General features: G+C 45.2%; 1 protein-coding gene across 2 annotated transcripts in view; it reads left to right on the forward strand.

The window, feature by feature from the left end:
- Positions 1 to 320: 320 nt before the first annotated feature.
- CABLES1 (Cdk5 and Abl enzyme substrate 1) overlaps positions 321 to 23,282 on the forward strand; it is a 71,894-nt gene continuing 48,932 nt past the window's right edge. For both annotated transcript variants that reach the window (XM_069004611.1, XM_069004613.1), the window contains exon 1: positions 321 to 1,153. In XM_069004611.1, coding sequence (XP_068860712.1) covers positions 627 to 1,153 — 527 coding nt within the window. In that variant the 5' untranslated portion in view covers positions 321 to 626. The remainder of the gene's footprint in view (positions 1,154 to 23,282) is intronic.

Consider the following 23,282-nt stretch of genomic DNA (forward strand, 5'->3'; position numbering starts at 1 on the left):
AGCGCCAGGGCCGCTTAGCACGGCACGGCTGCATCCCGGTGCCGCTCCCAGTGCTGCTCCCGGTGCCGCTCCCAGTGCTGCTCCCGGTGCCGCAGACGGGACGCGCCGAGCCACAACGCCGGGTCCGCTACGGTCTGCGCCTGGCTCCGAGGGCCATGTGCCGTGTACTACGGGCACAGACTCCACCTTCCCCGGCTCCCGCCCGCCCCCACGCATCCAGGAAGGGAAAAAGAGGAGGAGGAGGAGGAGGGAAGGGGGTGAAAGGGAAGAAAAAAAAAAAAGAGAGGTTGAAAGGAGGGAGCTCGCTGAGACCCACCCTTCTCCCTCCTCCTCCTGCGGGCTGCTGGCCGGGCTTTTGTTTTCCTCCAGCGCCCCGTTTCCCACACGTGATTGCCGTGTTATTGCACAGGGCGCTCGGCGGCGCGGCTGCTGCACCTATAAATACGGAGCGGGCGGGCGGCGGGGGCCCGGGGCAGCGCGGCGCGGCCGGGCGGAGCGCACCCCCCGACACCCCCATGCACCCCGGAGGGACCGCGGCGCCCATGCCCCGCCGCCCGCCCGCCTGACGGGCCGGCAGCGAGAGGCAGCGCCCGGCCAGCGGCGAGGGGAGGGGGAGCCGGCCGACAATGGCGGCGGCCGCCACCGCCGCCAGCCCCGGCAGTCCCGCCGCCGGGCCCCTGCCGCCGCCGGCGGAGCCCTGCCCCAGGAAAGCGCCGCAGTCGCCGCCGGGGCCGCCGCAGCCGCCGCCGCCGGCGCGCAGCGACCCCCGCCGCAGGCAGGCCGCCCTCTCCTTCCTCACCAGCATCTCCCTCGACGGGCGGCCCCCGCCGCCGGGCAACGACGGCCCCGCCGCCCGGCCCCGCCAGGCGCAGCCGCCGCCGCCGCGGCTCGGCAGCCCCCCGGCGGCGCCCGCCGAGCCCCCGGAGGAGGAGGAAGACGAGGAGGAGGAGGAGGACGCCTTCGCCGCGGTGCAGGTGCCGCCCGCCGCCTTCCTGGGCGCCGCGGCGGCGGGCAGCCGCGGCCGCCTCAACTCCTTCACGGCGGGGGTGCTGCCGGCGCCCTTCGGCCGCACCAGCCCCCAGGGCAGCGCCGGCGGCAGCGGAGAGCTGGGGCAGCCCGGCCTCGCCGCCGCCTTCGAGCTGCAGCGGTCCCGGTAAGCCGCGCCGCGGGGATGAGGGATGCGCGGGATGCGGGGATGGGGGATGCACAGGATGGCGATGGGCTCGGGAGGGGCGGGCACGGCCGCCGGGCGGCCGCGGGAAGCGGTGGGGAGGGAGGCCCGATAGCCGCGCCTCCCTCCGCGGGGCCGGCTGGGCGCTCCGCTGCCGCCCGGCCGGGGAAGCAGCGGCAGCGACGGGGATGTGCGAGCGTGTAGGGGCAGGTCAGCGGAGGTGCCCGAGCCTCCCGGGCGGCAGCAGCCGGTCGGTCACTCGTCCCCGCCTGGGCACGAGTGCCTGAAAGTTTGTCTCCCGCTCAGCAGTGCGGGCGTGCGGCTGCACAGCCGCCGTGCCCCGCCGCAGCCCAGCCAGCTGCGGAGAGGTTGTCACTCTGCTCTCCCGACTGGTGGTGGATTCATCCCGCCGTGCTGCCTATCCTATAGACAGCAGGCTGGGATCCAGCCCTGAGTCAAGTGCGCTGTAGCCAGGTCTGTAGACCACAAGAGGGAATGAAATCTTTGCATCGAAATCCACGGATTATGGTGCGAGCGCATGGTTTAAGAAGCGTCTTGTTACCACCCTAAATAAGCTCTTTATCTACAAGCACTTTGTTCCTCTGGGTCGTTTCTTGCCGCCAGGTACTCTTTTGCCTTTTAATTCCCAAAGGACCAACCTTACCTGCTTCAGCTCTCAGGCTGAGATTTCTGGCTAAGAAGGTGCAATCATGTAAAAACGTGTGAATGCCTGTGGATACAAAATCACCTTCCTTCCCTTCCTCAATAACATACTAAGATATCAAAGACGGAGTGGGGGTAAGAAGCGGGGAAGAAGCTGAAGGAAATGACTGTGCTCCCCAAGCCCTCATCGGCGGCCACTCCCACATTCCCCATTTGCCACACTCCCTCCTTGTTTCTCCCTTGGACAAATAGGTAGACTTTGAGTCACATGTTATTGCAAGGGTTTATAAGGGTAATTGAGCATAGATCGCTGTAGAAAAGTCCCATTCAAAACCAACCAGCTTGGAGGAATTGGAGGTATTCCAGGAGAAAGTTATCTTAGCTGCATGCCCCACTGTTGGTTGTTTTCTTTTCCCTTCCATCTGGGTTGTATTGGTGGCTTTTTTGAGCCCCTTTTCAGGTGCTGTGCTAGGGAGCCCCACCTTCCCAAGTAAAATGCCTGCTGGTGGGTTACCACCCTTGTTCTCCCAGTCATGTGTCTCTCAAAATATTTTCTGCAGTGACAACCTCTAACTGCTCTGTGGATCAACTGCACAGCTATGTCACACGCACACTCATGCATTTTAGTCTGTGATGTGATTCTGCCCACAGCCTTGAGGGGGAGAAATGACCCACAGACCATGATTTGGGAATTGCTTTTTTACTCTTGAACTTAACATTTAAAGACTGGATTCTCCTTGACCTTCTACTTAGTGAGTTTATTATTGATGCAAGATTCCAATGTTACTTTTCTGGATTCCCAAGGATCATCCTTGGTTTTCCTTTCTTGCATGCTTTGATCCTGTGCTCAGTTCTGGGAAGGATGCTTGGATCTCACTGGTATCACTTCACTTAGCCCTTCCTCTTCCACTCTTTTCCTTTGCTCCTGTTTGCCACTTTCTGAACGTTTCCTTCCACAACTCATGCTTTTCTTTTTTTTTTTTAATTACATGAGAACAGAGTGGAGTTTAAGAGGGAAAGGTAATTGCTGTTCTTGTTTACAACCTAGAAATTCAAAGTCTTGCAAGTTCAGCTGCACAGCTAGCACGCAAACAAACTGAATGCATAGCCCAAGTCCATGGCAAGGGAAGTCACTTAAGGAAACCTTGCCAGGATGCTCCTCCAGTCCTATAGCGGCCGTCATTTGTGCTGTATGTTTTCTTGCCATGCGGGCTGCAAGGAAAGTGCTGGTTTTCTCGTGCTGTTTTGTGTTCTTGAGAGCTAGATTTAGCTGTGGTCAAGACTTTGCATTGCTTCACTGATGAGTATGAGGCTCTCCGTTGTAGCACTTGCTTAAGGCTGACACGGGTGCAGGAGAGCTCTGGGTAATGTCCCCGCCTTTGCTGGCTGTCATGATGCTGCACGTGTGCCGTCGGGGGCAGACTTTGGCCTGCCTTCAGTGGATCTGTTTCTGTTCTGGAAAAGGGGTATATATTTTTAAACGTCAGGAACGGGCAGCTACAGACCATGGAGGTTGCACAGAACGTTAGTGCCTCATCTTCTTAATGAAAAGGTGTGGTAGAAGCTCAGATTGCTGGGTTCACTCTTGGCTGCACAGACGATAAATCACAGGCGTGCACTGGGCTGGCACAAGCCCAAGAACAGAGGGTTCAAGCAGCCCTTCTGCTGCACTCTTAATGCACAGGAAGGAGCCAAATCCCCAGCACACAGCCAGCCCTTCTCAGGACGACAGGGTGAAAGTCACAGCACCTGCCCAGAGATAGGCATTAGCTCACCTGAAGGATGATGCAGAGAGGAAAATCAGACTTTTTGGTAGTTCACATGCGCACTGGCTGCCTTTCCTCCCACCTTTCTGCTCTCCTTTCAGTGAACTTGAAATTGAGTTTGAAGAGTTGTTTGACAGAGTAGTCCTCTGTGCTGAGACATGTAAGTTATCTTCCGTGAAAGCCTTTTTCTGTTAAAGTATCAGGCAAGACAGGCTGCCTTATTTTGTTATCTTTATTTAGTTTTCAGAAGCCATTGTGAACGTATAATCAGAGTTCCCTGGCTTTTTTGTTTGTGTTAGCAGTTTGTATAATTGCATACTAGTTTATATTTAACAAGGTTATCATTAATGTGGTTTGGGTTTGTGCTCTATGTGTGTTCACAAGACACAAACGATACAGAAAAAAGAACGTGGAGCTTCTAGCTGCTTGGAGGCTAGTATGTAATTACATGTAAATGGCAGAAATTAGGATTGTTCAGAAGTTGGCTGGTTGGTGCCAAAGGCTTCTGTCTAGTGCAGAAGGAGTTTGTTTCAATTTGTGGTGAACAGGTGGGTGAGGACAGGAGTTTACTAGAAACTAGGGCCGGGGTTTCTTTCATGTCAAATTATAATTTATTTTAATAGCATGGTCTTAAATTAGCAAAGAGCTCTGTGAAACAAGGTTTTGGCAGCACTGGTTTAAAATAATTTCACATCCAGCATATTAGGTGATGGTCCAGGTACCTGTTTTTGTGTATGCCTAGAATTCTTGTTGCCATACTTTTCTTTGGGAAAAGTATTGCTGTTTTCATATGTGAAGTTTCCTTTTCCAGTGGGCCAGGTGGCTAGAAACAAGCACATGGGGGTTTTTTGTGTTGTTTGGTTTGGTTTTGGGTTTTTTTTTCTTGTTTTGCTAAGGAAGCAATTTGGTGATTTGGTTTGGAGTTTAAACATTGCTTACAGTTGCATTTGTCTTTGTTGCTGTGTCAGGTTTGAAGGCAGATGGGCAGGAGAATTCCTTCTGGGAGCAGCAGGTGCTGGGAAGCAAGGAGAGAATATCTGCTGAGTAATCACTGGGGAGAAGTCCACTCAGAAGGACACTGAGGTTATCATGGTCCAAATAGACTTTTCTTCAGAATTTACTGATCTACAATACATCTAATTTCCTGAGTAATTCTAAAATTAATTTACAGTTAGTAAAGCTTGTGAAAATTCAATTTATTTCTACGTATTAGAAAGGAAAGAGCTGCATTTGGCCTCAGTATTTATCTTCTGGAGAGATGCAATGAAGGGAGATGCTGGAATGGTTGACTTGCCTGACTTGTAGGGCTTGCAAAGTTCCATGGGTTATTAGTGCTGGAGGAAGCCTCCAGGATGTTGTTGAGGGGCTGAATTCTGCTGTTTAGTGTTTGTGTTGGAGGGCTGTGAGGTCAAAATCCAGTTCTCCATGGCCTTGGGCAGGCAGGGCAGTTTCAGCCCACAACAGAAGATGCCTCCAAACTGAACATGAGAGAGACAAAAGAAGAGTCTCTCAGAAACAAGTGTCTTACAGGCAGAGTCCTGAAAGGGGAGCAGAACAAAGAGCTGGGGGCACCCTCCACTCTGTTGGGTCATCCCAGCATCAGGAGCTGGGTTGTGAGCCGCTGGAAGCACATCAGCCCTTTTGTGTGTGATGGACACTGCTATTCACTGAACCTAAAGTCCTTCAGGCAGCCTAAATTTCAGAATGATGTATACAAGCATAGCATGAAAACAGCGATTTAATGGTCTGAGAAGTCAATGGGAAGTGCACATGCTAAACTAAGTCTTTTCTTAGGTATGTGACTTTGTATACCACTGATAGCTGCTGCCTCTAAAGAAGGGGATGCTTATTGACCTCAGCTGTCACTTCAGGAGGCTAAAGGGCCATCCTGTGCCACCCGGAAGGGGGGATGTTCAACAACAGGGTTAAGACTCAGGTAGTAAGGGCTGCTTCAATAGTAGCACACAGTGTACAAGTTCCTCCATGAGTCCTGTAAGGAACACTGGGCTCACCCATGTCCTTCAGCACAAGCACACTGGGAGGCTGGATCCTCACACTCACCAAGAGTTGTGCAGGGGCAGTCAAGCTTCTGGGATTTCTGAGCTGTGCGTGTGCTGAGCGTGGCCAGCCCCACATCACACCATTGCTTTCACCACCATTGGTCTCTGCCAGCCTTTTCCCTTGTTCAGGGCGCAGAGGTTAGTGCCCCCCTCTGTTCCTTCCTTTCAAACTGGTGGACATGGGGTCATCTTCCAGCTGTTAGTTGAAGTTGACCAATGGTTGAGAAGTCATTGGACTATGATGACACACAGATGGATGGACACCATAGATGCAGCAGCCTTATTCCCTTACTATACAAGCTTTTAAAAACAGATCCCACAGAAATTGGTTCTGGCATATTTTAGGCTCTTATACTATTTAGCAAGCATCTCTGTCAGACAAAAAAAGGTTAATATTCATCAGACAAGGAAAAAACCCCTTTGCTGTCAGTTCTAAGGAGTAGAACAGTGGGACAGAACATAGTGTTCATGAATACTAGGGAATTAATTAGAGAACTTCACAGAGGGACCAATGCTGAGAGGCAGCTGTGTCTGCCAGAGCCTCAGGACTCTGCAGGTTTCGGAGCAAGGCAGCCTTAGAGCTGGACAGGTGAGAGGGGTCTACCTGGGTGGGTGCACGTTAGCCCCTGTGAGGAAACCTAACTGGTAACACGTGAAAAGTCGTGTTTGTGTTGGCTGCCTTCACTGGCTGCCAATTGAAAGCTTTCTGGGTCCAGCCCTGCCATGAGAAGTGCAGTGGTTGTACCACACAGGTGCGTGGCTGGTGTGCGGTGACCCCTCATTAGCTGGAGAGCAGAAGGAGCAAATTTCAGCAGGTTTGCTTATGTGGTGGATGCATTTCCACTACTTGATCTTTCTTTTCACCCTTTTCTTTACCAGCAAAGCTCCTGTGCCGGCAGCCAGACTGGATCTTTCCCTTAGAAGCCTGCCATACAGTTTTCCTCTGCACCATAATACTGTTAAAAGCACCTTGAAATGATGAAGATTGGTAGCAACCATGTGAGTCACCAGCCCTCCAGACCATCACAAAAATGTAGTTCCATGGTAGATAAATAGGATAATGACAGATCATAGTTTGATGATAGCTTTTGGATATGAAGTATGGTTTAGTCTGCAATTATTATGACTTCGAGAACTCTTCTGGCGGAAGATATCACTTAGCTTGGAACAGTTCAAAACATCTAAAACACAAATCTGAGATTGCCAAGTGTGCTCTCTGAAAGGAAAAAAAACCCAATCCTCTAGTAATTCCGTGATTTCCTTGTTTCAAAAAGTAAATATCAGGTGGGCTGTCTGGAGGCTCAGTAGTGCAGCGAGTGTTGATGGAAGGTAAAGATGAAAAGCAGAACCAAATCTTGATTCATTTAATTTTTTTCTCCCTCTGATTTCAGCTGCATTACTCTTGTAATGCAAGTTCTCCACTACACGAATGAAAAGACTGCTCTTTATAATTTAACCTAAAAATGCAGAAGTTTGGTTTTATATTTTGGGACTTGGGCACACTGAAACTTCTGTAGGCACCAGCTTGTCCCTTGAAAAGTGTGGGAAAGCAGATTCTGTTTGCAAATGGGACAAGCTGGTGTCTACAGAAATCTATATGCCAATATCCACAGAATTCACCCCTGAACATTTGCCAGTACCTCTGAGGGTGTACGCAGCCTTTATGACAAACTCTTTTCTGGACCCAGAATTGCTATGGGTGGCTGAGGGGCTGCCACCAGATACCAGGCTTAGCAACGCAGCAGGTGCAGCAAGACACAGAGCTGGCTCTTTTTCACAGCCCAACTGAAAAAACCCTTGCCAGCTTGCTGTGAGAAGTATTCTTTCTAGAAAATGGAAATGACATAATTTGGCATATGGAGAGTATCTGCTTGCTGGCCTGTCGTTTGCAAATAACATGCTGAGAAATTTAAGGAATGGTATTTGTTTTCATAAGAAGGGCTTTCAGAAGTTTCGTTTGGTTTTGGTTTTTTGTTTTGTTTTTTTTTTTTTTTGCTGCAAGGGTAGGGTAGAGAGCCTGGTAGAGCATTTAGGAGAAGAAAATTTAACAGTAGTTGGAAAAAACGTGATGTGCCAGTGGGGGACTTCTAGGACTCTCGGGATTTGCTTCTCTGTGCAATATGCAGATTTAGGGGGATACATATTTAAGGAACCATGAGGTTCCTTTACAAGGGCTACTGTGTTATGTTTGTAGCAACTGCTTTCCTGTCATCAATGCTAAATGTATTTTCTGTTCTCATGATGTATTTCAAAGCCAGCACTGCTTTTAGAAGCAATGTTTCAGGGTGTTTGCCTAAGGAAGGTTTTCTGTTATGGAAAATCGAGAAGTGAAGCAAAGGCTTCACTTCTTTTCTAGAAGAAATATTTTTTAAAAAAAATAACCTTTCACCTCATCTATGAATATAAAGCACAATTGCATGTTTTTAGCAGCAGTTGTGTTTTCCCCTGTGTTGTTACAGATCAGGCTAGCAATTTTGTGAAATTGAGGTTTGGGGAAAGATTCACTCACCACAACTGAAATGTGTTTTCCACTCATTGTTTTGAATGACAGAGGAAGGTATGTGCTCTCTGACAAGGGATCCTGGAAACCCTGGGCTGTATGTTTACCTATGTATAAAATTGCTCAGTTAAATCAAGCACCAGTGTATGATGATTTGCTAGTAAGTAAATCTCTGCAATATCAGGGCTTTGACTCTATAGTATTGGTGGGATTAAAAAATAGAAAGCTAGAGAAGTTTATCATAATTTTTCAGTCAATAATGGACTGCATTTTGGTGCTCCTAGAGATAATCATATTACCAAGGTAAATATGATTAGGTTTTCAAATCTGCGTGCTGTCTAGGCAAATCAGACATAGACACATCAGTTTATAGGTAAAGGCATTCAAAAGAAGCATACATTTCCCTGCAAAGAAAAAAAAAATAGCCGTTTATTGTGTAACAGGAAAAATCTGTAAGGTGACATTATGATGACTTCTTTCTGTGCCATGTAGCTGGAACTGAGCTGTATGAAACAAACAGGGATGAAGCTCTTGAGCTTGCTTTTCCCTTTCTCTGGTCTTTGGGTAGGATGCTGAGCACCAGAAATTCCTCAGTGCCACTGGGTTTGCAGCCTGCTTGCACTAAGCTGTTTTTTTCAGCTGTCCGTGTGCTGCCTGCTGTGTGTGGCTTCACCCATGACTGTTCAGGTCATACCTGCAGATTTTTTTGTGTACAGATTTTTTTGTGTACACAAGGGACACAGAAGTGATACTGGGATGTGGTCGTGGTGCCAGTGCAGCCTCAGTAGGTATCAACCACAAGTACTGTTGCTGTCCTGGCTGCTTGTGTCTTCTGCAGTGTGGGAAGGCTGGTGACAGGTTTCTCTCTATCCTCTCCCCTCTGTGGGGCATCGTTTCCTTTCCCATTTCAGGATGAAGAAAGAGCCACTGAAGGTGGCTAACAGGGTTAGTAGCTCCCAGTAAGGAAAGTGAATGGACAAATGTGGGAGGCTCCAGCATTTCCAGCATTTCCAGCATCATTGTTTCCAGGGGGTCTGCCATGGGTGGAAGTGCAGGGAGATGTCCCAGCCCTCCAACAAGGTTGGATGACACAGAGGTTGATATGCAAGAAAGGGGAGAGGAGAAGGCAAGAGACCCCAAGCTGAGCTCTCTGCCTTTTTGGCAGGAGGTGTACATGCTGGCATGGTGGCATAGATTTAGTTTCATCACGATTGAAAGATCAGGTATTATTACCATTGCTTTTTACAGAGATAACTCACAGCACTGGAGCAGTCTGTTGCCCACTGCAGCTGCTAGCAGAGAAGTGGATTCCATCCCCAGCCTAGTGGTGTGCCCTTTGAAGGGTGCAGGCAGCACAGCTTCGCCAGCCTGCTTCAGAAAGAGGTCTGCTGAGTATCTGCTGAGTTTCCTGGGTGCATGGTGCTGGAGAATGGGAGAACAGAGCCTCACTGCCCCAAGGAGACAGGATGCCTTTGGCACTCAGGGAGGACCACTGTGTCAGCTGGAGGGGTTGCCTGGTTTCATCCAGTACTCCCAGCACACGGAGGGATGAAGAAAGGGGGAGCTAGGAGGTGAATGTCACATAAGGCCCTTTGCCTTCAGGCCTGCTTTGATCACGTACCTACATTTGTGTATGCACAAATGCAGCCCATAGGCACAGTTCACAAAGCTCTCTTTGCTCCCTGTTCAGTGACATGTGCTGCACTTCCAACCCCACTGGATTCAGCCTGTGTGAGGGGTGTAGCATAAAGCAGAAGCTAGATGTCAGCTGTGGTCTGAAATGTGTCTTGAAAATATCTTTCTGGTTTTTTAACTTGCCAACTTTATTCCTTGTGTTTTGTCAGTCACAGACAAACTTTTATTCTCCTGTTGCTTTCTGCGCCTGTGTTAGTACCTACAGATCCAAGAGAAAAGGAGATGAATTTCCTCCTTTTTCAGTCAAGGTTGCAATCAGCTACACCCAGACAAATGGAGAGTGACAGAAGTATTGCCCACGTGTCCATGGGGTGTGGTGGATGTGCACAACAGGGAGTGAAGTCCTGGTTAGGTGAGAGCTACATTAAAATGAAGACACCCATCTTGATACCTGGGACGTGGGCACAGTTGAGGAGGTTTGGCAGTTACAAGCGCACCCGGTAGTTCCCTGAACTTAGTTAAGGGAATGATACTGTTTCTGACTTCAACACATGTAAGATGTTTCTTGGGTAATAGGAAGAGAAGCAAATTAGCTTTCAGATGCTACAGTGCAAAGTACAGTTTTATCGCCTAGGTAGGTGAGTCTTGCAGGTGCTACATCAGGTTATGTAAAAAGGTGTGGAAAGCTCTCTGTCTGTTATTAATAGCTTTGGAAGTGAGACCTTTAAAGCACAAAGGGTTGTCTTTGTATTTTTAAAAACTGAGTTCATGTAACCTTCTGTCTTCAGCACATTGTGTATCTTAGGAACCTCCTTAATTTTATGAGGCTGTTTTCCTAAAGTAAAACAGGGTTTGATTTTTAATTGGTGGTGTTCACTACTTTGTAGAATCCCATCTTTTAGCATAAGCTAATCCAGAAGAAGTGGCAGCTCAGAGGTGGTTGCTTAAAAAGGCAGAATTATTTACAGCAGAACACAAAGTGCCACTGTCAAGTACCTCCACTGTGACCTTTGAGATTTATTTGGAAAATCCGTATTTTTCTATGTGCCTAACTCGACTCAGGATAAAATATTCTTCTATTTTAAAAGGCACTCCAGGTACTGCAGAACTCGAGAGCAGCCTCACAAGTAGCAAGTGTCTGCACACATTTATTTTAAGGAACAGACTTCATTGTCCGAGGCTTTTTGCTTCTGTTTGTTTTAAAGAGATTATTATAAATATTTGTTTCTTGTTTGTTCATTAGTTTCCTTATTGATGTAAGGCTGTTCAAGTCAAAGATAGTGCTAGGGTGTAACAGGGAGCAACTTCGAGCAGATGCATTTGAAAATAAAAAACGCAAATTGTATGAATATGCCAGCACCTTAAATGGGCACTTTGAGGGTATTTTGAGTATTTTCTGTTGCTGTCCTCACGCTCTTGTGGGAAGGTTGAATGGATGATGTGAATGGAAATGTGTATTTTCTCACAGTGTGTTTGTGAGCTCACAGGCTTCCTTCTCCTGGAAGATGTAGCGTTGCAGCAGGAGCGAGGATTTTTTTTACAGTGTGGTACCAATGCTGTGCTCAGTGCTGTACAAAATGCCATTACTCCTCCATATTCCTTAGGAGCTAAGCCCCAAGCCCGTGACCTCTTGAGTGCAACAATTCCAGGTTGTAATTGGAATTCTCTCCGTTGGGGAGAATGGGCTGAGAGCAAAGAGGCTGGCATGAAAAAGCCCTTGTAAGCCACTGCCTGGTTGCAAAGATCAAGGTGTCTGAAAACGAACAACCTTTGAATTAATTGCAGGGTTGCTCAGGTACAAATGAGAACAGGATTAGGCCTGTCTTTTCTATTTTAAGTGCAGAGGTAATATTTCCAACCTGTCGAGTGATTGCATATCTTGAATATCTTACTGGATAAATGAATGTGATAGCAGCAGTCGAGGGTGGCACAGTCTTTCGTGTAACTGGCACTTATCTTGCAGTTGTTGCAGTTCTTTGTTTTGTATGACCCAGGAATATTTCAACATGGTCTTGTCTGGTTTTTTCTTTGTTTGTTTGGAGGTTTTTTTGTGTCATTTTCATATGTTAGAAGAAACTATCTTTTGAGAGGCTCTTGACCCTCACATCCAGTTTCCCAAGATGAGGGGTTACGGTAGTGAAGACTTCACGTCCCTGGTGAACTGGGGAGGGATCTGTTTTCTTCTTACTGGTCAGTTGTGGGCTGTCTAGATTTTCATTTTGTAATGTGGTAGATTCTGCAAAAATGGATATTATTTTTTTTTTAATTCAGTTGTTCACATTAACAGACATCTTTCCTGTCTGTTTAGTGGAAAAGGTGAAACAGGAAAACCAAAATTTCAAAATTGTGTGTCACATGTTGATGGCAGTTTGTGAGCTTGATCAATATAGAGGTCTGATGTCATACCCAGTATGGTTTTACCCTTGTCCGGGGCTGTTTTTAGACATGAACATGCAGTGTCTGAGGAAGTAGTGGTTTCTGTTTGTGTGGTCTGGTGAGGAGGGCTCATTTGTTTAATCAAAAGAAAGTAAAAAGCCCCACTTTTATACAAAGTATAGCTGATTTCATTTTCAGTGGAAGCAATAAGGCAAAATTTTGGCTGTGACTTCTATGTAAGTAGCTACCAAATGAGCCTTCATGTTGGATCCCTCCAGAGATTTGGCAGGGGGAACCACACCAAGGTTTTGCACAGAGGGGGAGGGTTGTGGTCTTCCATTGGTACTGCTGTCTGCAGCTTCTCACCCTTGTGAGAAGCACCTTTCTGTTTCCCCCTTATCCCAGCCAGATGCAGGTGGTGTTTGGCAAGCACATTTCTGCATTTATCTGTTCTGACCTGTCCAAGCACGAAGCCATTCCACTCTTTCCTCCATGTTAGACAAGCTTGTTATTGTTCAGGTCTGAGGAGGCAAAGGGGACAGAAGAAAACAGTACAAGTTTTGCATAATTTGGGTTTTTTCCTGCTGCTTTGGGGGCCATGGCCTTCATAAAGTGGCACTTTGTTCAACCTTCTTCCTTTGCAGAGACTTGTGGGATGGAGGGAAGATGCTGCGGGTTCTCAGGCGGCTGAAGAGACAGCAACAGAAGTGCTGTTTTGGTTCCATATCTGGACAGATTCTTAAGGTTCTGCTGCTTCAAAACGAAAAATAAAGGCATATGAATCTCCTGTTTCCCAAACAGCGGTTAGCAGATCCTGCCAGGAGAGGAAATCTTCACAGTTCTCATTGTTGGTCTGTCAGAGGTAGATGAATGCTGGTCTGTTAGCACTTGCATCCCTCATTTTACTAGATGAGTTTGTGGAAATCGTTTCCTGGTGTCAGGATCGAGTATTCCAACTACCACTGCTGGTAGTGCTACTCACTGCCCCACAACATTGCCTGTGAGGGGACCTCAGCATTGTCTGCAAACCCCATGTCTGCTCCCCTCCCCACTGCTGCAGCCTCCTGACACCTTCTTGCCCGGGAAATCTTCACCACAGGCACATGGTGGTGACCATCACATTACTTGACCATCCCTTTCCTTGCTGACATTGTCCTGGCAGTCTGCAAGGCTGCGCAGCGCCTCTTGGAGCGTGGCAGGGGGCTGGAGCTGTCACTGTGAAGGCTTTGGATGTGCTTTTCTTCAAACAATAGCTGTGTGTCTACATTATATTTGTTCTTATTAGTACAATCAAGGATGTTTATTCTGTATTCATGGCTGTATTTATTCTTTATGAGGTGCAGGAATAAGTTTTTCTGGTTGCTAAAACAGTTATTCCTGTCCAGAACTGCAGCAGTTCTGCTCCCAAATTTGTTTTCCTTTTTTTTTTTTCTTTCTTAAAAACCTTCAAAGCATGTATGCATGTTGTGGTTTGGTGAAAAATTAGTTCATATATTAAAAAGAAGGGAAGGAATACTCAGTCCTAGGGCCTCTTTCTCTATACCCCTTCTGTCTAACATGAATACAGAAAAGATTTTGTATGCAAGCGAGTTCAAAAGGATGTTAAACAGTTTGTCTTCATGTGTTGTTGTATTGGCGTCAGGATACTCTTTTCTGTGTATTACTTAGCCAGATGTTACATTATATATAATCTGAAAGCTTTAAGTTACCAGAAATACTCTACAAAAGTGTATGTTTCATGAGCTCCTACTTAAAGCAAAGAGAGAGAGATTTACAGATGTACATTTATAGATGATAAAACATATTGTTGGGGGGAGGATTATTGTTGCTTTAATTGCCTGTCTGATATCCTCCTGGGAAGATTAAGTATTTTTGGTAGCAGCTTTGTGGCCTGTACCCTGTTGGCTTAATATCTGTCATAAAATGATGTGACTGTTACTGGCGCAGGTAAAATTGAGCTTGTGTTCAGCTCCCCGGGAGGGTGTTGTGAATGGGAAACTGTTGCATACACGTAATCCCATTAATCAATATTGTTGTTCAAAATCCTTTTTTTTTTTTTTTCCCCTTTCTCCTCTCACAACAAAGCTCCTAGGTCTATGGTGAAGTGTTTTGTGACACATTTTTGAATGGGCCTTTTGCCCTGCTTTCAGTTCTTTAATGCAAGAAGCTTTACCAGGAAACAAGAATCTCTTTCTTCTCTGTCTGTGTTTTTTCAGCTTGGGGCTGTGATGCTGAATATGCAGACAGACACACAAGTCAGATGATCTAAGATGTGTGATATTACGAGGTTATCCATTTCATGTGATTAGTATCTGTACTGCAGTTGTTTGGTCTGCATTTCATGTCTGTGCCATCTAAATATGTCTCTATCCTTTTTAAAGAAGAGATTCTTGTGTGTTTTAACACACCTTCAAGGATGCTATAAAGTAAATCTTCCTTGCATTATATTTAGTGCCATCTCTTGAAAGAGGCAATTAGTTGGAAAGAAGTATTTTTTAAATTAGCTTTTGTCATTGATAAAAGGCTGTATGCAAATAAAGCCTGATCCTGCAAACACTTGCAGATATGTTCAGTTTAATTTTTCCAGGTAACTTGTTGCCTTTCGCTCATAAAGACATTGCCTAAAATAGTCAAAATGAGTAGTTTTGTAGTTTCATTTGAGCATGGCCCCATCAGCTGAGGTTTCTGCAGAAGTGCATCATTAGTCATGCAGTTAGCACCTTTGTTAAGAGTACTGAAGTGCGTGAGTTTTTACAGGATCGCATCCATTTATTGGTATAAGTGACTCCTTTGCACTACTGGGCTGGTATATTTTAAAATCTTAGAGGGAAAGTTTGAGATGTTCTTGTAAATGAATGTGTGCAATTAGTTCTTGTAATACTGAAAGCTGAATGTAGCCTGTGAGAATACTGGACACTAAATCAGTGAAGTCTGTGACAAAAAATAATTTTTATCCAAAGTGGGGTCAAAATGAGATTTTTTTTTCAAGGCACTTTGTGCTTTATGTTCGTTTTAATATACTTAATCTTCTAAGAAGACATGATGAGCTGCTGTCAAACTTTTCCCCAGCTGGTTTTACATTTAAGGGTTTTGGTTTTTTGTCTGCACAATGCTGCTTACAGAACAAAGATTTTTCTGCCTGGAGGTGCCTCTAGGTGATTTGGGGCAATTAAAGGGATTACTGGCCCCAAAGCAGAGGCTCACTGAAGCAAGTATGTTCACAATTCCTAGATTTTATTTCACAACCCAAAGTATCACCTTACTCAAGTAGCTGCTGGTTTAGGCCAGGGAAGAAGTCTGCCTCTGCTCTTGTATTACCCCACATTTAGGGTTTTCAGCTTTCAGAAGTACACGGCTTTATTGATTGAATGGAGTAGGAGAGCCAGATCTATTTTCAGGGACTCAAACTTACTTTTCTTTCTGCATATGCCCGTGACTTCAACAGAAGTCAGCAATCATGTTTGGAAGGTGGCGTATTCAGGCATATCACACTCCTGGCTTGGGGAAATGGAGGAGCAAACGACAAATACTGTGAGCCATGACTTAGCAGTTTTTAAGATTCTTAGTAGCTGTTTTTAAGATTTTAATGTTTTTTCATTACAACAGGAAGTATTAGCAACATTTCTGAGTCACATGCTCTGATAAAGGGTTCCATGTCTCCTCTCCATCTTTTTGGCAGAGGAAGTTATTCCAGTATTTCCAGCTCCAAAGTCTTGCAATCTATGGTAGAGGCTTTTTAAAGTTCATGGGCTGTTGGGAAGAGGTGGAGATGCTCAGTCTAATCCCCTTGCATTCTGCCTTTTTGACAAAGTTTCTAACTTTCAAGATCCAAAAAAAAACAGATTTAAAAAGATAAAGCCCTAAAGAGCTACATAACAGAAGGCAGAAAATAAGATTCATTATGGATTCATAGAAATTCATGAATGTTTAATATGTTTTAGCTTTGTTTTTGTTGTTTAAACAGTCACAGGTCTCTCATGCCTTCCACTTTCAGAGAATCAGCAATGAATACTGAATGAAGCATACGCACACACAAATGCTGAGTCCTTCTGCATACCTTTCCATGGAGATCAGGCTCTCTGGAAAATGTTGGATATCACCATGGAAGTGGTAACAACTCTGGCCATCAAAGTGTTGCTTTTAGTGTCTGCCTTAGTCCTGCTGTCACGGGAAGATGCAGCTGCTGGGACAGCTCAGGTACCAAAGCGTGCCCCAGGAGTAGGGAGGGCTGTCTGGGAGTTGCCTCTGCACCAGCACCTCCCATAGCAGGAGCCAGGGTAAGGTAGATGTGAAACTGGAAAACAAGCCAACACACCCAGATGATCAGCAGTGTAGTTCCTGAGTTTATAGGAGGAAGTGTAGAGAAATGCAAGGGGAACTGTGCATCCTTCTGGCTGCTCAACTTTGTTCTCGCACCCTCCACCCATCCGTTGGTATTTGAGGTTAGGGTCTGAGTGTGTGGACTACCTTTTGTTCTCTTCTCCCAGAAACTTGTGATACTGAAGTCAGTCAGGAGGGGCTTCTGATTTTATTTCTTTTTGTTATTTTCCTTTTCAGCAAGGCAATTGCCTTCTGTTTCAGTAATGCTTTATTCTGTGGATGTGACCTGGGGGCACCGTTGCCTGTCTCAACGAAACCAGCCAGCTGCTCTGGGCCATGCTAAGTCCCCAACCGGTTGTTAACCTGTCATGAGATGGGGTCTCATCTCCTTCTGGATTGAGATGTTCAAATAGAGTTTGGAGCTTTTTCAGAATTACCTGTTTCGTGGTCATGCTGGCAGCGGTGCCTGCGAGTAGCTCGCTGCAGCTGCTCGCTTGGGTTGCGGTGGCTGTGGGACTGACAGCTGCCCACAGTCCCTGCTTTGGGAGACGAGTCCAGCTGTGCCGTGTCTGGTTAAAATGCCTGGGTGTGGTTACCTAACAGTCTTTGAAATAGCACATTTACTGACAATGGTAAAGGCACCTTGAAAATTGAGCAGTGGCACTGCAGAACTGTCCCAGTGTGTAATGTTGGGATGGGACACACAGCTGTCCCTTGTACTTACGAGGCTTTTTTTAAAGAATTTCTCTCCAGTTGTTGCTGTGGTCTGTGAATTGAAATAAAAGTTGTACCTCCTCCTGAATATTCATGAAATTAGGCAATTCCATGGCCAGCTTCCCAGTCCATAGCTTGGGAGGTTGGTATTACTGAATTTCGTTTCAGTTTCTGATTTTTTTAATGTGTGTATGGTCTGTTAAATCATTTGCCCATGGAGTCAGAAGTTGGACTGAGCATCTTTGAGATCAAGATAAATATTTCTGAAATTTAAGACTTGTCTCTGTGAAAAGCTTAATGGACATTTTGTTGTGCTCTGGAGTAGTTCTCTGGAGAAGTTCTGGGCTTCAAATGAGAATTAAAAATAAATGCTGGGAGTGACAGTTGTCTTTGCACAGGATTCTGCAGCCCAGCAAAAGATGCTGCTTCAGCTCCCCAGCAAAACTGGCAGGCACAGGGTAGAAGATTTGCAGGAATAAAGGAGGGTAAGGCTTTTTTGTCTATCTTTTTCCAGGACAAAGGAAAAGAAAGTAGCTCATGTTACACTCTATGTATAAAGGGGAGATCAAAGTTTTCCGAAGAAATACCAGATTGGGAAGGGGAAGCAGCTGTTTCCTTCTTCCTCCTACTTTCCTCTTCACTTCCCTGTCCTCCCCCATTGCTGGGAGGATCTCAAAATCCTGCAGAGATTTGGGCTCAAGACTTGTTTGTGGTGAGATGTGGGTTGTGAGAGTGGTTGGGGAATATGGCTTCATGTGATTTTTCCTGCATTTGCATTAAGTGCAGAGCTGGGGGTAACGTTCCTGAAACCTGCCCTAGAGAGGCAGGCTGTTGTGGTGTGATCCTTGTGCTGCCCTCAGAAACTGCAATTTCATTGACGTTTGAGAATGGGATAGATGATTTGGTGTTCAGAGAGTGTGTGCCTCCTTTGGCATGCAGATCTGCGGAAAACCAAGGGTGTGGACACTTGTTTGGATGCATATGAAACTAGGCAGATTGTTTAAATGACCATTAGGTTGGTTTCATCACTCTCTTGTTCCAAATGCTTGTGGCAAATAACTGGGAGAACTAAATTCAGAGCGACTCCTTGTGGAGAGGTAGGACAGTTCAGGAGACAGACAGTAGTGTGGGATCCTAGAATCATAGAATGGCTTGGGCTGGAAGGGACCTTCAAGCTTATCCAGTTTCAACTCCCCTTCCATGGTCAGGGACACCTTCCACTAGCCCAGGTTGCTCAAAGTCCCATTCAGCCTGGCCTTGAGCACTCCCAGATATGGGGCATCCACAACTTCTCTGGTCAACCTGTTCCAGTGCCTCACCACCCTCAGAGGGAAGAATGTCTTCCTAGTATCTCCTAAACCTGCCATCTTTCCGTTCAAATATCATTTTGTTTATCTTTCTGGATAAATATGTTGGTTTAGTGATGCTTTGTTATGGCATCACATTGTAACCAGACGGGCAAGAGGAGAGAAACCTTGCCACCTCCAACTGTTCGGACTACTTTGCAAAATACTTTGAATTTTTTTTTTTTTTTCCCTTTTCTGTCCTCCACTGGCTTGCCTGATAGCAGTGGCAGAATACCTCCTGTTCCTCCTCTGGTTACAGCCTGGAATCAACTGCTGAAACAATTTCTAGAGAAAAGAATTGAAAGGTAATAGAGGATAGAGAACAGCATGGCCACGCTTCATACATTATCTGTGATGCCTAACAGAGCTTCTTTAATAGAAGACAATTCTTCTCCGCTGTCCTTGTGTGAGCAGGGCACAATGCTACAAGAAAAAAGATGGGATAAGTGAATATTAATGAAATCTGTCATTAATTATCACCAGAGCAGACTGTGGAGAATTGGGTTGCATTTTCAGTGGTTTTAAATATAACTTTGCTTATGCAATCCTGTTAAACATTGTTGAAGTATGTCACTGAGAAAGCTCATTATATTTGCTATATAAAGATTACGACTTTTGGGGGAGATTAAAGTTTTAGCAGCAGTTGCCGTCTTTCTTGTGGCCACAACAGTGACCTGTTAAATGTGGAACAGAGGGGGAAGCTGTGGGTAATCCAGATTTTCTGTCTGTCTGGAAGCACAACATTTAAAGCTGTTAAGCCAAACCACAGAAAACTCTGTGAACTTTTCTTCAGGAAGCAAAATTCTTCAGAAAGGGGGCATGTTCAAACAGTGGGAAACATTCCTTTGTTTTCCTGAGTATGTATCTTTTATATCATGTATGCAGATGACTGTGTGCTTATGTGTATATAAGAAGAAAATAGAAAATTCAAAGTGAAACATTGGCTTCGGGCAAATCAAAATGCTCCGTTCCCCATGAGATAGGAGATTTTTTGATTTTGCTGAGAATAGTGTCAAAAAATAAAAGCAGAGAGTCTGAGCCTGGGTGTACAGGGAGGCAGGGCTGCCTTGGCTCACAGCTTTGGTGTGCTGGGCTGTGTCTGAGGGGGCTGATGTGCAGACACTGTCCTGCAGTGTATTTTATTCACACCAGCCAGCGCTTGCTCCAACAAGTCATCTCCTGGTCTGAGTTAAAGCAATGTCTGCAGATGGATAGCTCTAATTAGACACAAGGCACCTGCTGTATCAGTGATTAAAAATAAGAAACATTATGGCTAGTTATTGTACAACTTGCGAGAAACCTCTGTATAATGATGGTACATTTGCCATCAGATTAGGTCATGAAGCAGCTTTACTGCAGCTTGGAAAATTAGGATCAAAAATAGTCCTCTGATTAAAACTTGAGCTTTTGAAAGCTCTTCACAGAAGAAAGATATGCAAATGCAGATGTATGGGAGAAATTAAGCAATCTGCATATGCACGATTCTTGAATTTAAAGAGAGCAATTGATGTAACCACTGTGCTACTCATTTCTCACAGTCACCCTGTCTTAATACAATTAAATGAAACATCAGAATGATCTAGGAATAAGTTGCTTAAAATACAATCCATAATGGCTCAATGTAATAACATAATGAACTTAGGAGTTTCTGTGGTCATGCAGCTGTTCTGCATGTACCAATATCAGCCTGCAACAGCAGTTTTCTTGAGTTAGATTTATTAATTTCTCCCACATTTAAAAAAAACCCCATAACTTTATCACATATTTATCAGCAGTCAAATATTTTCTCTTTGAAACAGCATTTGCTTTCTGATATCATCAGGAGTTGGTCTCCTCCTCCTTTGCACTTTGCTGCAGCAGCATGATTCCATCAACCTCAGGGCATCTGCAGGTCCCCTACGTCCTGTCAGGCAATTTTTAAATGCTGGGGGAAAAAAAGAATGTTCCTATCAGTAGAGAAAAACTGTTAAGTTCCAAAGACTGGATGTGATCCATATTAGTCACAGGCCTGTTTGGCATCTGTCTGTTGAGCTTGAAGGAGTCCAGCTTATTCCCTGTGACTGTTTTAGATGCTGCTCACTGGCTGAGTTGAAGGAGGTGCCCGTAGCTGCAGTGGAGGAAGGCTTGGGGACAGCCAGCAGCTATGGGAGCAGCTTCCTGGTATGCAGGAACAGTTAATCACTTCTTGTGATTTGAGGATTGTTTTGGGCTGATCCCATTGAGGACAGCAGATCTTTTCCTCCCTCACAAAACCCAGTAGAAGCTGATCACTAATCACTTGTGTGCTTCCCTTACCTGGCTGGCTGCAGGAGACCTTCTGCTGATGTGATGCAGGGGGTGGTAGATGGCTGAAGCAGCATGGTGCCTTTTGGTCACAGCATCAGCTTATTGGTATGAATGAGGCTGTTTTAAACAATTTGAAGCTGTAGTTCGCAGGAGGTCTATGCAGGGGCTGACCTTTACTTCATTTAATCTTACTTTGATGTCAGTAGGTCTCCAAGGGTTAAGTTGTCCATGAAGAGTTTCTCTGCACACCAAGCCTGCAGTTGCAGGCTGTTCTGCCTGTAAGGTGCCAGAGTTTGGTAAGACTTGATGATACTCACTTTTTAAAACCTCGTACCCATTTTAGACAAAATTCAGCACAGTGTTTCTTGACATCTGTTTGACTGATGTCTGTCTGCACCTGACCCCAGCCCAGTTTGTATATTAAAAGTGATGCTCTGTTGAAGTAGATGTTGCCTGTTGTCTGTGACACGGACTTAGTTTATGCTACTGATTAAGGCTCATGATCATGGTGAATCCAATTCCTTCCTGCTCCCTCTGCAGCAGCCCCATAAGCCTGAACCACCTGCAAGTGTGGTCTTGGAGACGAGCAAGGAGCATGGAATAGAGCATTACAACTAATGATACAAACAAGCAGTATCCAGTAGGATGTACCCCAAGTTCAAACACGATGTACCCAAAAGTCAGAGGTCAGCACAAATCTCGTGCTTATTCAGAAAATTGCCACAGGTTCCGCTGGAAAGGGCAGCGGTCCTGGCAGTGAGCATGCTCCCAGTTAGCTGGGGCAGTCAAATTCCCTTGCCTGTTTATCAGTGTTCCCAGGCTGAAAGGCTGATAGAAAGTGCTTCCTGATCAGCATGATAAATGGAATTTTGCATGATAATTATGTTTACAGCAGGACAGATGTACTAATAACACATTCCCTAAAGACTTCAAATGAGCTATAAAAGAATCAAATCTCTGCTGAAAATGCTGGCAGCAGTATTATTAATTGTGTGAGTTACAGCTGATAATTGTCTTGTTTCATTTGAATGAGGCAGTCAGCTATTAATGGCTCGTGCTCTCTAGTACCAAAACAGCAGACTGCGCAAAATTTGTCAGTTTGGATAATATAGTTGTATATTAGCAACGAGTCCTAATGGACATACTCTAGTGGCTAGGGAAGGGAAGAAGTGTTAGAGTTAATTTCTAATGCCGTTTCATCTTTTCTATCAAAATTCTTGCTTATGTGCCTTCAGGAAGAGAACTGGTTTTTCTTATCTACAAATTGTTTGATGTAAGACAATGCCTGCAGTAAAAAAACAAGCTCTCTTTGTGGTTGTCGAGGATTGAAATGGAGAATGACTAATTAGCTGTCTTGTTCCACTTACCTCTTCTACAGTGGTGAAATGAACAAAAGTCTTACCCTTGTTTTTATATTTGTGAGAGATGCCACTGTTGTGCAGATCTGTTACAGAGCATCCCTAAGTGTGCGATTGCATAGAGATAAATATACATATAATAGAGACATGACCTGAAAATCTGTTAGAAGTTATCAGGCCTGATTTTTAAAATAGCAGTAAAATGAATTACAAATGGGAAATCATAGTAAGTATTGTACCAGGTTTACAGTTAAATAAAGATCTTGTAGGTAACTAACCAAATTCAAAACCCCACTGCTGCAAATTGAATTACTTTTTGTGACATCCTAATTCATTTGCATTCCCAAAGCACGTTTCATTTCATCTGTGGTAAGTTGAGCTGCAGATAATATCCCAGAGGAGCACGGTTCTCGTAGTCCTAACCTACATCCATGCTCTGGCTGATTAATCTGAAAATCCTTCAAAATTTCTCTCCCCTGCTATTACATCAAAGCATGCCTGAGTGAAAAACATGTGAGCAGAATCCTGAATTGTGTTCCCATAGCATGAGAAGGACTCTTTGTGTGTTTCATCAGGCAATACTTTGGGATTTTTTTATGGGGAAACAGACGGTTGACTTTGTAAAGAGTGTGAGATGTGTTCCTAGGTTAGCAAAAGAGAGCTGATGGTCTGGAAAAACTGCCTGGAGATGCTTTGTAAAAATTGTCCTTGGTTCCTTGTGACCTTTCATCAACTTAATTCATTGCTAATGAGCTGCAAATTCATTGCAATTCATTGCAGAGGTTTAAAATTGCCACTGAGTCAGATGACAGAGTGCCTTGTTTTATGTTATCAAGAAAAGTCCTCCGACTGAGGGAGGACTAGGCAGCAACGCAACTCTGAAAAAAAAAGTCACAGACCCTTTGTCTCTAAAGGCTGCTGGTGGAAGTGCAGAGATTTTGAGAAGAGAAAGGAAGGGGGAGACCGGAAAAACTACAAGTCTTACATCCGCATAGGTTCTATCCCTATGCCTGCTCACCCTAGGGAAATGGTAATGTGATTGATTTGTTCCACGCAGATAGGCAGAGCCTTTAATATCAAATATATC

This window comes from Aphelocoma coerulescens, chromosome 2, assembly GCF_041296385.1.
Source record: "Aphelocoma coerulescens isolate FSJ_1873_10779 chromosome 2, UR_Acoe_1.0, whole genome shotgun sequence".
Lineage (NCBI taxonomy): Eukaryota > Metazoa > Chordata > Aves > Passeriformes > Corvidae > Aphelocoma > Aphelocoma coerulescens.